The sequence below is a fragment of the Cavia porcellus genome, unplaced genomic scaffold, assembly GCF_034190915.1.
Source record: "Cavia porcellus strain 051 isolate PalLab524CR breed Dunkin Hartley unplaced genomic scaffold, mCavPor4.1 scaffold_12, whole genome shotgun sequence".
NCBI lineage: Eukaryota > Metazoa > Chordata > Mammalia > Rodentia > Caviidae > Cavia > Cavia porcellus.
In genome coordinates this window covers 15,505,122-15,519,466 of record NW_026947495.1, presented here as the reverse complement: position 1 = coordinate 15,519,466, position 14,345 = coordinate 15,505,122, and the positions used below count along the sequence as shown (strand labels likewise).

Sequence of the window (14,345 nt, the reverse complement as noted above, 5' to 3'; positions counted from 1 at the left end):
ACTGGCCTGATAGGTTTAATCACTCCTATCCTGTCAATGCAGAATCTGAGGCTCAGAGAGGTTATATGAATTTAAGGCCACTAAGCTTGGGGTGGACAGTTCTGGATGGAGACACCAGTCCAATGCTAAAGCCCACAGCTTCTCTCCTTTATCTAGCCTCCATCCAGTTCCCAGGTTCTTCTCTAATCCTCTACATAGGGGATTTCAGAATTTCTGGAAGCATCTTAGGGTCTTCTGGAGGTGAGCCCAGGGTTAGGGGCCCACCCTTGCTCCCACTAGCACCATCTTCCTTTCCAGGGAAGCTGGGTATCGACTGGCCAGAGCAGCTGGATTGCCTGGGTTCTCACCACAGCTCCCCCAGGCTACAGTAATAGAAAGCAGACCAACACAGAAGCCAGTGCATACTGCCACTTGTCACTGTTACTACTGGGAAAGAAGGCACAGGTGGAACAAGCATAAAAGCATCTGTTCTACAATGTGTGCAGCATGTCTGCCCTGGTCAGCAGCCTGTCAACAACGCCTCAGAAGGTGGACACAATTCCAGGCGCCCATTGAGTACCTGGGTCCTCTGCCCTCTGCTGCTTTTGGCTACGTAGGGCATGTTTCTGGGGACAGAAACAGGGAGGCTACAGCACCTTCACCCCTTAGCAACGATTCTTGCTCTCGGCTCCTGAGAGCCAAAGGTGATCCCTTATCACCCCCAACCTCCTCTCCTTGTGCTCATCCTGGGGATGCTGCCCACTCTGGGAGAGTACCATTCTGACTCGCATAGCCCTCAGAGCTTTGAGGATAGGGGTAGGATTTGTGCCAATGGGGCTGCAGGGCACCCAGCTGAACCCAAATGTGGCCTCAGAGATCTCCTACTGGCACCCCAGGAAGCCCCTGCAGCTAAGCAGGTGGCACACTGATGAAACCTATCTATAAGCTGCAACACTTCTGGCCCAGGGTCCTGGGGTTTATCCTCCAAGTCCAAAGCCCCAGTGCTGGGGGCTGGGCTGGCAGCAGCCTCACCTCATTGCTCACCAGCACGTGGATGCCCGTGGGGCCCTGCCGGTAGACTCTGTGGATGTGCTGGGGGGGGATGCTGTACAGGTTGGCGATCTTCTCAACCAGCTCCAAGGTGGTCAGCTCTTCCAAGAAGATGGCATGGTACACTGCAGGAGGAGGGGAGAGTGCCTTCCCTTTCAGTGGCCATTAAGTTAGCAGGTGCCCACCTACAGCCCTCACCCCATCGTAAGAAAGCAATCACTGCTTTGTAAGGACGCTCCTGGCAGCATGACAGGGACCTGCCCAGAAGCCTCACACCCCAGAGCACAGTTCAATCCACCCACAGGTGGACAGGAGCCAGGCTGTGGCTGTCTGCTTTCCCCTCACTCCCTTGGCACATTTGTGTGAAACACAGTGACTTCTGGACCTGCTGCAGACCCGAGGACACCCAGGGGTATGAGGGATCAGGTGATTCTGATGTGCGGCCAGGTATGCTTCGGGAGGAGGAGGAGCCCAGGTCACTTTTCTTTCCTTCTAGGTCTGAAAAGGTTCCTGACAGCTGCAGGTCAGGACTGATGTCTGAGGACAGTCCCTGCCTGACAGCAGAAGGGCCATGACCTGGGCCTTTTCTTCCTGAGCACTGTGACCCCAGCGAGCAGGGGAGGCCCCAGGGGGCCCAGTGTGGTCAGCAAGTCGGAAGATACCAGTGGTGCTGACAATAGAGGTGCTTCCTTAGGCAAAGCCCAGGGCTGGCGGGAAGGAGCAAACTCCAGGGACAAACAGGTAGGTTACTCAATTCTGAGGGACTGGAGGGTTTCAAAAACAAACATAAGTGGATTAAACTCAAGGTTCCCAAACTTCTCCCTCCACTAAGGAATCCTTGGTTCAAAGCCCAGAGGCCTGATAGTTTCTAAGCACACACAGGAGGTTCCTGTTAATGGCGGCTGAGGCGCCATCGCTCTCTTCCACAGCCCCTCTGGGACAGAATTCTAATGGTGCTTCTTTTTATCTTCAACCTGGCATAGCCAGTTCCATTATTTTCTGATTTTATACCTCAAACAAATTGAGTCCTGGGTCCTAAAGAACCAGATGGACCCCAGGCTGACATGGTTCATCATAGTCTCTGCCCCCAGAGTGCTTAGAGAGAGAGCAGTAGGCACAGGCCCCAACTCCACACCTCCTCTCCTCAGGAGCCACATGGGGGGCAGTCTGGGGAGATTAGGGCTCTGCCATGGGCAATCAAGGGTTCAAATGCTGGCTCTGACACTTCTGGGTCGCAGGAGGACTTGGAGCACTAGGGTAAGGGTGTGCTGCACAGCTGCCCAAAGTGAGGTCAGACCACACACTACGCACTGCCCAAAACACATGAGGCTGCCCTATATACACACGGGAAATCCAGGGAACTTGGCCTGACCTTCACAGGACAACACTGAAAAGCAGGCAACAAGGCCTGGGTGCTCATCAGAAATGCAGAGGCTAGGCCAGGCCTTGAAAGCCAAGGCTGAAGGGTCGGAACGTTTTGAGGTCCGGGCTCTGCAACTCACCACAGAGGCTGCTGTCACTGCTGCCATCCCTCTTCTGCTGCAGGGATGCCCGGTTCTGCTCCAGCTCCTGACAGACATAAATGGTCATTTTTGGCCTCACGTTCCTGGTAGAAGGAAAGGAAATAAACATCACATGTGGTTCTAGAAGGCTCTAGAAGGTTCTGGAATACAGGGTAGAGATTATAGTGAGAAAGCTTCAAAAGCAAACGGAGGATGCAGGATGCCTTTCCCAAAAGGACAGGAAGGGACAGAGTCTGGTGAAGGATGACCCTCCACACCTTCTGCAGACCACACTTTTAGCGATGTGCAAGGCCGGGGCTCCACCCCTGATACCACCAAATGAAAAGAACTTTCCACACAGGACTCATGCTGTCTCCACAGCTGAGGGAGCTTGGATCATTACCATTTCACAGATGAGTAAAGGGCTTCCTTCATCACATAGCTCATAAGAGACAGATATGGGCTCTAAACCCAGGCACACTCTCCCTACACCCTCCATGCTGTCCATGTGTGGCTATAAAGATCCCGGCATAAGACTGGCAGTGTAACACCATGGTACAGTGCATGTTTAGCATGCACGGGGCCTTGGGTATGAACCCCAAAACGAGAAAATAAAAAGTGAAGTTCATTCAAGTTAAATAAAATTTAAAATTGAGTTTGCCCATCACATTAGCACAAGTGGCCAACAGCTCCCAGACTGACCGGTTATCTAGTTCCAACCAGCTGGCCTACCCAGCCCACCCACACAACAAGAAGATCAGCAAAGGGCCCGCTAGGTTCCCTGAGAAACCACCACCCACCTGCCTTTGATGGCATTGAAGAGCCGGATTCCGTCCGCAGGGCCACAGATCTGCACCAGATCATCTCTGGACATCTTCAGCAAGTCTGAACCTAGGCAGGGAGATGAGCAGCCCTCACGTGGGACATGGGAAAGGGCTCCATCCCTGAGCACCGCAGACTCCACATGGGGATCAGGGACTTAGGAAGCTCTCCCCTGGGGAGAGCAGACACTCCTGAGAAGAACAACTCAGAGGCTCACAGCTCGCAAGGTGCAGAAGCCAAGAGCTGGCACTCGCCAAAGCGCATGGATACCGAGGTCCTGCGTGACTTTACTAGCGCTCGTCTGTGGGTGTCATTTCATCAGCGTGCTGGTGGTGATGACACACGCATGTCTGTGTACAGGTGGGCCACTCACAGGGGGCTGAGCCTCTGAACACCCTGGGGACCCAGCGCAGACAGAGAGGAGAGACAGCTTCCCCGGCTCCCTCATGCCAGCCTGCAGAGCTCTGTGCCTGTCGGTGTGCAAGATCCACCGTGTGAATACACCACAAAGTCACTCTGCTGACAGGCGCCCCTGGCTCAGACTGCCATGGAGAGGCTCTGAGGGTCGTTCTCTGCATGTCTCTGGCCAGCACGCAGAGTGTGTCTGCTGGATCACAGGCATGCCTCTGTTTGGTTCTGGCAGAAACTGCCTAAAAATGTTTCCCAAAGTGCTGACCCCATACACCCACCAGCTGGTACTCTTTTAAATCTATTGGTTCATTTTAGATACACACAATCATCATATGCCTCATAGGGAATTTGTACCTGTACGTAATACATTTTGATTCTTTTTTCCCAATTTCCTATCCTCTCTTTAACCCCTCTTCCTCTCCTTATTTACAAAAGCTTTGTTTCCCAGCAGCTATGGAGCTCTCTGAAATAGCCAGGTTAGATTCCAGGAATGGTGAGATGTGGGGAGTCATAAGCAGGGGGAGATACACCCTGCCGACCTAGGAACGAACTAAGCTGAGAGAAACCAACTAGAAATGCAATCTCGGTGCTACGACTGGAACAGCTGAAGTCTCAGTGCCGAAGATGGAACCCGCACCTCTGGAACCGCAGCTTGAATTTCCTGCCGCTGCTGCTGCATCTGAATCAGCACAGGAGGGATAGAGACACAAAAGCTCTGAGAGCAGGAATCGGCAAACCGAATTGAGAGCAGAGCTGGTGGGGAGCCCTGCATCGACCTGTGGTGAATGAGAGGAACGGGGACCCTTCCATGGAGTAGGAGGCTCCACCAGAGGATATTCTGGGACCGGGCAGACTAGCTGGAACAGGACGCTGCAGTGACTTCAGTCACATATTCCCCTCTCAAGCGGGATTGGTGGGGAGCACTTGACCTGGGTGACTCCATGGACTAAGACCCAGCAGACTAGCCCAAACCAGATCCCTGTGCCTGGCAGTGCACCCTAATGCAGTGAAGCCTTCAGCAGGTTGACTGACCTGGAGGGGCAAACCCAGCATAGGCTGCCCAGGTCTGTGTCTCACTAGTACACTGCAGTGGGTGGGAACACCTAGCCAGTGCGATTCAAACAAACTGTAACTGACAAAGAAAGAAACTGGGCCTCCTATATATGCTTGTATGGAAGGAACAAAAAGTATGGGAAGAGGGAGCAACAAGAAAGGGTCCTCAGTGCCCAATCCTGAGAATACTGATCCAGGAAAGGTAAATGCAAAGGAGAATGAGGACAGAAAACATGCAATATCAGGCATGGCACCAATAGACATAAAGTGATATCTCCGGGACTTCATGGACGAGTTCAAAAGTGAAGTATTTAACCGAGTAAAGCAAGATATAAGTAGAATAGTTAAAGAAATGCTAAGTACCTCCCAAGAAAAAAAAGATGGTGAAATGGAAGAATAGAAAAAAAAAAGGGGAGAATTGTTTGATGGAGAAAATAGAGAAAACATAGAATACATGAAGCAGGTTCAAAGAGATTACCAGGAAAATAAAAACTCTACTGAAGCTGGCATAACAGCTTGAAAGAAACTAAGGATAGATTATCTGAACTGGGGGACAGATTTGTAATGTGGGAGCATGAAAGGAAAAACTTCTTAAAAATAACAAGGAAACAAGCAGTAAGAATACAAAGGCTAGAATATGATAAGAGGATCTATAACTTAAGAATTAAGAATGTAAAGGAAGAAGCAGAGGCTGCAAAGGCTATTCACAGAAATAATCAAGGAGAACTTCCCTAATATGGGAAAAGGTAAAGATACTCAGATGTATGAGGCATACAGGACCCCAGCCACCTACAACCCAGACAGAACTACACCCAGCCATATAATAATCAAAATTCCAGAAATCCAATATAAGAACAGAATATTAAGAGCTGTCAGAGACAAGAAACAGATCACTTACAAGGGAACACCCATCAGAATTACAGCAGACTTCTCGGCACAAACCATCAAATCATGAAGAGCATGGGGCAAAATAATTCAAGCTTTGAAAGACAATAACCTCCAGCCAAGATTGATATATCCTGCACAACTGTCCCTAGAAATTAATGGAGAAACAAAGTGCTTCCAGGATAAAGAGGAACTAGGGGAATTTGCAACCACCAATTCAACTCTACAGAGAATACTGCAGGACATTGTAAAAGAGAAAAATAACAAGATTACAGAAACAGTGGCAGGGAGGCCACAATGAATGAAGCAGAAAGTGAAATGAAGAAGACAAACTGACAACTAATGACAGAAAAAGAGCTCAACAGAAATGAGGCAGAGAAGGTTGGATGGTAGGAACAGCTATTTTGGAGAAAACAAGACATCATAATAGCTAGTGCTGATTTAATATCATCTTGTTTTGAAGTCCCATCAAGCTTTTGTTCTTCTGTCTCCATCGGTCTTAACATTTTATCTTATTGGATTTTATTTATATGTGACAATATAAACAAAAACTTTTATAGACAAGGAGATAATACAGAAACCATTGTTCATTTTCTGTTAGTTGGTTCTAAATACCCTGTAATACTGTCATTCTCTTGAATGTTTTACATTGTCTTGATATGTTTGCTGCTACAGTATACGAAGTTATAGTCAAAGATTTCGAGGAAAGAAACACTGTGGTAACTACTTTTATGTCAGAATATCTTGTGGTGAAGCACTATTTTGCTTAAATGGTTGTGTTCTGACCTGTGCTGTTTTGTTGTTATGTCCTCTTTTACTTTAATCTCCTTTTTTTAAATTTTTATCTTTTTAATTAAGGGAAAAAAATAAAAATAGCAGGATATATTATAGTAATCCACTTTGATTTCCTGTTAACTTGATTTGAAACCCTGTATTGCTCTCACCATCTTGTTTTGACTGATTTTACTCTATTTTGTTTTGCTTGATAGTACCAAGTTTGAGAGTATAGGCAACAACTGTGAAGACAATAAGATTCACTATGATGCCCATTCTAGTTTGACTATTATCTTCTTTTGAAGTCATGCAATGTCTCCAATGTTTTGGTTTTCTTCTTTACTGTTTGTTCAATTTTATTATAATTGATGATATAATATAGGCAACTCTTCTTAAGATAGCAAGACACATTTTGGTAACCATTGTTGATCACCTTGTATTTTGTTTTTACATTATGTACTATGGCCATCCTCTTGATTTAACTGACTCTGTTTTGTTATGTCACATTTGGTTTTATTCTCTTCAAAAAAAAGTAGTAAGAACTGTGGGAGTAATAGAACCCAAAATGTGTAATCGTCGTAAAAAAGAGAGGAAAAGAAAGTGCTCTAAAGGATATAACTGCATATATATTTAAGTGTATAAGATAATCATATTACTGAGTTTTTGTTGGGTCATTGAACAGAACTGTTTGCAGTCTCACTGTTTGAATGTCCACTTTATATGCTTTAATTGTGTAACTTGAACAACTATTTCTAAGATGACAATATGTAATCTATTAAGTAGTGATTTCCTACTGGTTTTTTTTTTTAATTCTGTATAACTTGTAACCTTTTTTTCTTTTTCTCCTTAAATAAAATTTTAAAAAAACAAAGCTTTGTTTCCATTTCATCCTTTTAAAAAAATTGCTTTGTTTTCCATTTTCCTTCCTTCCTTTTCCCTTCCCCCACCCAAGTTCCTCTTTACAATATCTATTATACATTTTGGTCCTTATTTGCTCTTTCAGTTTCTCATACCAGGGAGACAATACAGTGTTTACACCTGTGTGCCTGATTTATTTCACTTAAGAGTATAGCCTTAAGTTGCATTCATTTACCTAGAAACGCCTCAAATTTATCCTTCTTTATGACTGAGTAGTACTCCATTGTATAAGATGTAAAAGATGTATAAGCCACATCTTTTTTATGCCTTCCTCAGCTAATGGGCATGTGAGTTGTTCCCAAGATTTAGCTATCACAAACTGAGCTGCTATAAACATGTGTGAATATATCATGGTGGTATGATACTTTTAATTCTTTCTTTTAATATGTTTTATTTATATATTTCATGACTTTGTAACTCTTGTACAAGTTATAAAACAAGCATGTTCTTTCTACATTGCAAAACAAAAATCAGGAAGCATATAATTTTTTATTTTTTAAGGAGAAAAAGTAAGCATAGTAAAACAGTTTCAAAAAGTTTAGTAGGAGTTATAATAATTAATACATTGTATATTTGTTGTCTTCATAGTAGTTATTCAGAGTAAAGATACAGGCATGACATCTTGTCCAAACCTTTCTTTTCAATGAACTTAGTACAAACCTTTCTTTTCAATGAACTAAGGGAAACTAGCTGTATAACTATCTTAACTATCCTGTGTACATAAGTATTTTTCTTTTTCCTTTTCTTCCTTTCTCCTTTTGCCCATCAGTTTGTCCTGATGCTTTTAATTCTTTAAGTACAAGTATGCTAGAAGCCGTAATGTGAGGTCTGTCTCAGGTAGGATTCTGCAGGCACACAGGCTCCTCTGCACTGGAAGTCAATGTGGGTCCTTGCGCCGCTATCTACCAGGGCCCTGCTCACCTGAGTCCCTCAGGGCCTCTCTGACCTTGTCACCTCCCCCAACCCAAACCCAGGACTCTGCCACAATCACTTGAGTCCTCTGCTGCGACCACAACACGAAGGCTTCCATCTCATGGCCTTTGCTCTGGTTCTGCTTGCTGAGCTCTTTACCCCCAGGCTCCTCAGGTTTCCTCAAGGAGACTTGGACAAGCCCTCCCCTAGCCAGGCCAGCCGCTCCACGCTGTCACAGCCCCTGCACACCGCACTGAGGCGGATGCAAGCTGAAAGCCCTGGAGGGCAGTGTCTAGTGCCTTCTCTAGTGACACCCTCAACACCAAGAAGCCTCTTAGGGATGCAGAGCTGGAAATGAACAGATGCTGCTTCTCCTTCACAGCCACAGATGGCTGAGGAGACTGCCCCTTGGGTAAGGGCCAGACTTCTACTCTCAGTCACTTTAGGCCTCACTTTAGGCCACGTTTGTACTTCTGGCTTCTCTTTGAGGACCATCAGCCGAGCATTCCAAAACATTTTTTTTTTCTTTTTTGGTACTGAGATGGAAACTAGGGCCTCACACAAGCAAGGCAACTATCACCACTACACCACCACTGAGCTCCACTGCCGACCTTTTTTTATTTTGAAGTCAAGTTTTGCAAAGTTGCTCCAGCTGGCTCAAACTTACAAGCCTCCGGCCTTAGCCTCTCAAATTGCTAAGATTATAGGTGTGTTCCACCATATCCAGCCTCCAAAAACTTTATAAAGAAGGAAAGAGCTGCTTTCTCATCTCACCTACAGCTTTATCTCTGAGTCCCAGGTTGTGGCTTTGGAGACAGAAGGACAAGCAGTATGGGAGATGTGCAGCATATGCACCACCCTGCTTGGGCAGGGGGGCCCTTCCTGGGCATGTCAGAGCCCACCCACTCCTGCAGGGGAGAGGAGCTGTAAAAAAGCCAGCCAACAGTGCCCTCAAGTCACACATGATGGAACATCGAGGAGCAGCACCTTGTACCTCAGAATCTCCTATCTCTGGCCTTGGCCCAGGGCCAACACACATGAGCGAGAACCCAGACTTTCGGGGGTCTCCTGGACACAGCTGCAGCCCCTCCAGGGCAGAGGGCAAGCCCTGGACTGTGCTCCCCAGATGCCTGTGGGTTTTACACACAGTTCCACGATGCTCACCTGAGAAGCTGGCAAAGAGGCGGCAAAACTGTGAGAATCTGTTGCGGTGGAGCCACTGCTGGGCGTCTTGGATGGAGGCTGATGGCAGCAGGTGCTGCAGGAGAGAGAGGAGGCCTTGAGAAGCCACTCAGAGCCACCCAAGGCCACCACCCCAAATCCCAGAGCACACACTTACATCACTGCCCATGGGCAGGGCCTCCACCTGGTGCGTCGGTGAGCTGTTGCTGCAATGAAAAAGGGACAGGAAATGAGCATGGGAGCAGTTCTTGGAGACATGCAGAAAAGTCACCTAGCCAGGTGCTTATGTCCCATCAATTACAGGACTTTTTGTAAATGAAATGAGTGCTCCAGGATTTCTAGTGTCAGAAAAATACAGAAAGTCAGCATCCAGTCCCTCTGAATGCCTGAAGGACCCATGGGTGTGGGCAGGAAGTTCTGCAGGGCTACACTGTCCTGACCCTTGCTAACTCCCTGTCCCAAGGAGTGAGAGCAACCACCAAAGCCGCTTGCTGGCTGATTGGTATTCCCACCAGCTGCAGGTTTCCATCCCGCTCCAGCCCAAGGGGAAGGCAGCTGACCAAGGGGACCTGACTGCCTGCTCTGCGTAATCAGCACCTGGAAGGCTGTGGACAAACCAGAGTCACCCACCAAATCCTTTCCATGTGGCCAGAATTTGTAGTGTCTAAGCATCCACAGGTCCACACACATCCATGGCCAGGTGTCCCCTGTGGGGAGGTGCATGGCCCTCTGTAAGGGTTAACTCAGGAGGTGCAGATTGGAACACTTGCTTTTGTAGGTGAGAGAAAAGACACCTCCCTGCCATAGTCCCTGCAACAGCTGTACCATGACAACAGTAGGCTGAAGGCTGATGAACCACATGATAAAGGCTACATTGCACATACTGCACCATAACTTTTAAAAAATCCTCACAAGGATGACTCTCAGGCCAGTTGTTAGAAACAGCAGCTGTCCTTCATGGAACGTCCAGAGTGCCATGAAGGCATCACGTGCATGATACTTGTGACTCAGGTGGAATTCTATGCTGTTTGTAGTGGGGAAACCAAGGCTCAAGAAAGCTAAGGCAGTTACCCTGAATAAGGTGTAGATGTAAAACTAGGCCTCCCGGACCTAAATACAACCCTTTTCTTTGTCTCTCAGGCAAATGCTTAGCTTTTTCAAAATCAAGTTCACGAGCAGCCTTGCTGTTTCATTAGAAAGTTCTGGGAATATCGAGAAAGTTCTGGGAAGTCTGTTAAGCAGGGCTATAAGACAGTGGTAGGCAGAAGCCACTTGGGTTCCTTGCTCACCTATGAAACTACCTGGCCTAGCAAGCCTCCATCTCCACCCCTGCTCCCACAGCAGGCCTGGGAGCCATTGTGCTAATGGCCTTGGCCCTGGGCTACATGGCCCTTGACACTCAGAATCTGCTGGCGATTCGGCATTGTACTGTCATAGCATCCTTGATGTGGCAGGAGGATCCTGTGTGGAGACATCTCTCACTGAGTGTGACAGGCAATGTTAAGGAGCCAGAGGATTCCCATCTGGGCCACCTGTCTTGGGACTCTCAGAGGGGGCCTGAGGCTAGCCCATGAGGCTATCCTAACCCACTGCAGACCCTGGTTTTACAAGGAAAGCCCCAGGCTGCTGTCTCACAGATGATATTTATAGATGTGTAGACATAAGAACAGAAAGAGCTATGCAAAAGCTAAACACAGCTGTGGCTGTGACACCAGTTAGCCATGCTGAAACCTGAACAGATGCCAGAAAGTGGGAAGGGAAAAGCCAGAAGGGAATGCACACCTTGTGAGCCAAGGTCCCAAAGGGGAAAAGGTAAGACCTACCCTTCTCCAAGGCCGAAGCTGTTGGGAGAGCCATTGTAGCTCGGGGACGGGGCGCTGTTCACCTGGTAAGCCACATCTGGCCAGGGAGAGCACTGAGGGAGGAGAGACAGGAGTATGAATCATGAGCAGAAATCCCCAGAAAGAGCAGAGGTCGCAAAGGCACCGAGCCATCACCTCGGCTCTGCCGAGGAAGCATCTGCCAACACCAGGGCACCACACCGGCTTGTCCTCAGGTAGCCCATGTTGACTGGGTGTCAACAATCAGCCAGAGCTATGCAGGTTCTTACGGTCACACAGTGGAAGCCAAACACAGCAGAGGAGCAATCGAACATTCAAGAACTCAGCCTCAGACAAGCAAACTGGGAAAGATGCCTATTCAAGCTTCCTAGTAGTCAAACAAGAAACAAACATCACGGTCATGGGATGCCAAGCCCACGAGAAAAAAGGATGATGAAAACAGGCCTGCTACTCAGAAAATTCTTCTGTACAGACCACTGTGGGTGCACAAGTGCCAGAGGGACTATGGGTAACTTTCAGAGAAAAAATATAACATTCACTATTAAAAATCTGTGCTATTTAAACAGAAAAACCTGTGGACAGGTCCATGGCAGGCAGGAGACACATTTGTGCTCTGCCTATATAACTCTGGGTGTCTGTTCCATGTCAGCCTCCGGCTCGGGAACCCAGGAGACAGACACACACTGAAAGTGATGTGTGTCCTCAAGCAGTTCCAGTGTAGAAATCCAAAAGAAGCCCACCTGGGTTTCCCCAAAGAAAAAATAAAAAGACAAAGACCTGCAGGCTTGCTGGGCTAAGTGAGCAGACAAATGAACCTGCATTTCTTCCTTTGCCGATAATCCACAGGGAGCATTCCTGAAGATTTACTATCACCTACTCAGCCCTAGCCTTAGTAAATGTTTAACTGCTGTGAGCGTGGGCTGGAATGTGTTGGTGTTAAATCCTGCAGCCGGAGGAGGAACACCGATGAGCCGATAGAAGCGGAGAGCCAGCACCTCCCGGGTCGAAGTTGTGACCCACCAAGTTTCCAGCATCAACACTGCCCTGAGATGAGGACAGAGATAGATAAGTATGAATCCACCAGCAGGTCTCCTCTGCACAGAAGCCAAGAGAACGGCAAAGGAGCTGAGGCTCAGCCTGGAAGAGACGGGACGTTTCTGGTGGCCTCACCAGCACAGGCAGAGACAGGTATGAGAACAAAGGGCTCTGAGTTCTCATCCATAAAGCGCAGCTCCCCCTGAACCAAAGCTTTCCAGTCACTGTTGTCCTCACTCACAGAAAACCACATGCTTGACCACATTGGCTTCCACAGCACCTGACTACAGGTCCTCTTCTGCTTGTGGCCAATCGTGTGTGCACAGACACACAGACAGGCACCCTGGGAGCTAGTGCTGCCCACCTGCCCTGCCCTTTGTGCTTCTGTGCCCAAGCCCCGATCTAACACAGCCTTGGCTCCAGCTGGCCACTGTGGTCAAGTCTCATACATACCTCCTGCACGAGTCCAATTATTTTCTGAATAAATGCCAATGCAGGTTAGCGGGCCCGATTGCAGAGCACAGAGAGGAAGAGCTGTTCCAGGAAAAAACACAGCCCAATAGAAGTGGGTGTGCTGGCTGCGGTATTCGACAGCAAGCACCTTGAAGACAGCCCCAGACACAAGGGTGGTTGCAGCAGGCTGCTTTTGGTGCCTGTTTTTGGTTAAAAAGAAATGCTTTTTAATAGCTACCCAGGCGACAGGGCCAGGCTGGAGGTGTGACTCAGTGGCACAGCACTTGCCTGGTGTACACACAGCCATGTGTTCTGTCGTCAAAACTGCAAAAAAGAGCCAAGTGTGGTGGCATGTACCTCCAGTCCCAAGTTCTCAGGGTCCAAAGCAGCAGACCGTCACAAATTCAAGGTCAGTCTGGGCTCTATCGTGAGTTCCAGGCCAGCCTGAACTACACAGTGAGATCCCGACCCAAAAGCCAACAGGTACACAGTCCACCATGGTGGCCCACTCTGAGAAGGGAGCCCTGTGAACAATCTCACTGCGCACAGACCTGCGCATCACAGTTATTCTCCACTCCACCACCCGCACAGGCAGAGCTGGAAACAACCACACGATCACCAACTGGTCATCACTCCTGAAGAGTAAAAAGGTGAACGAGAAGCCAGGTGGCTCTTTATGAACAGGCAGAGAACAGAGTCCAAATAAGCTGTTAAGTGAAAACCATGCATGCTGTAGAAAAGTGTGTCCATGTGTTGCTGGCTTGGGGCAGAACCATGCACTCCGTGGCCACAGATCCACAGCCACAGGTATAGAGAAAGTCAGGTGGAACAGCAAGGCTGGCTGCCCCAGTGGAGCAGCTCACAGGCTACGGCAGTGGCGGCTGGGATATTTAGGGTTGTATACTACTTTGAATTTTGCACTGTGTGAACCTGTTACCTAGTCAAAGTAATATGAACACCCTAATTTCAGAAAATTAAATGCATTCAAAAGCAGCAGAGAACATGAAACAATTTCTGAAGTGTCTTCCCGCCTCTGGATCATAGATAACGGGCACCACAGGCCCAGGAACTGTGCACAGCTACATGGGTGCTCTCCAGTGAGGCTCTCGCCTGCCCAAACAGGCAACCATCCAAGGCTCTAAAGGACAGCCCTGAGCCCAGCAAGGGCCCTGGACGTCCTGTCCCCAGACCAAGGTTCACCTCTGTGAGAATGGTGGTTTCGTAGGATGGCTGGTACTTCTCCTTCTCTTGAGCAGTTCTTTTCTCCATCTTTTCCCGGTCAGTCTTTTGTTTCCGGTCAGCTCCCTTTGGCTGCAAGTACAAAGCACGAGGTCCAATCCACCCAAAAGGAGCCAAAGCAGTGGCTGGTGAGAAACTCCAGGCCTATCCATCCCTGGCTCACCCTGGGACTCCGAAGCACAGCAGAAACAGGACAGCTGCTCTGTCACTTCAACAGGTCCAAACTCACAGCCCTTCATGGAGTCTGCTACTGGCCTGCCTCTCAGCTGTTCATGGGGAAGTGCCTGGG

At 48.2% G+C, this 14,345-nt stretch overlaps 1 protein-coding gene across 4 annotated transcripts in view; it reads right to left on the bottom strand.

Annotated features, from left to right (window-relative positions):
• Nucleotides 1-14,345, bottom strand: part of Tfcp2l1 (transcription factor CP2 like 1) — a 60,659-nt gene that overhangs the window by 12,179 nt on the left and 34,135 nt on the right. For 3 of the 4 annotated variants that reach the window (XM_063258925.1, XM_063258926.1, XM_063258928.1), the window contains 7 exons: nt 14,018-14,128; nt 11,312-11,403; nt 9,646-9,694; nt 9,471-9,564; nt 3,332-3,422; nt 2,532-2,635; nt 1,012-1,154 (listed from right to left, as the gene is read on the bottom strand). In XM_063258925.1, the coding sequence (XP_063114995.1) occupies nt 1,012-1,154; nt 2,532-2,635; nt 3,332-3,422; nt 9,471-9,564; nt 9,646-9,694; nt 11,312-11,403; nt 14,018-14,128 (684 nt within the window). The remainder of the gene's footprint in view (nt 1-1,011; nt 1,155-2,531; nt 2,636-3,331; nt 3,423-9,470; nt 9,565-9,645; nt 9,695-11,311; nt 11,404-14,017; nt 14,129-14,345) is intronic. The other variant, XM_063258927.1, reaches the window with a different exon arrangement.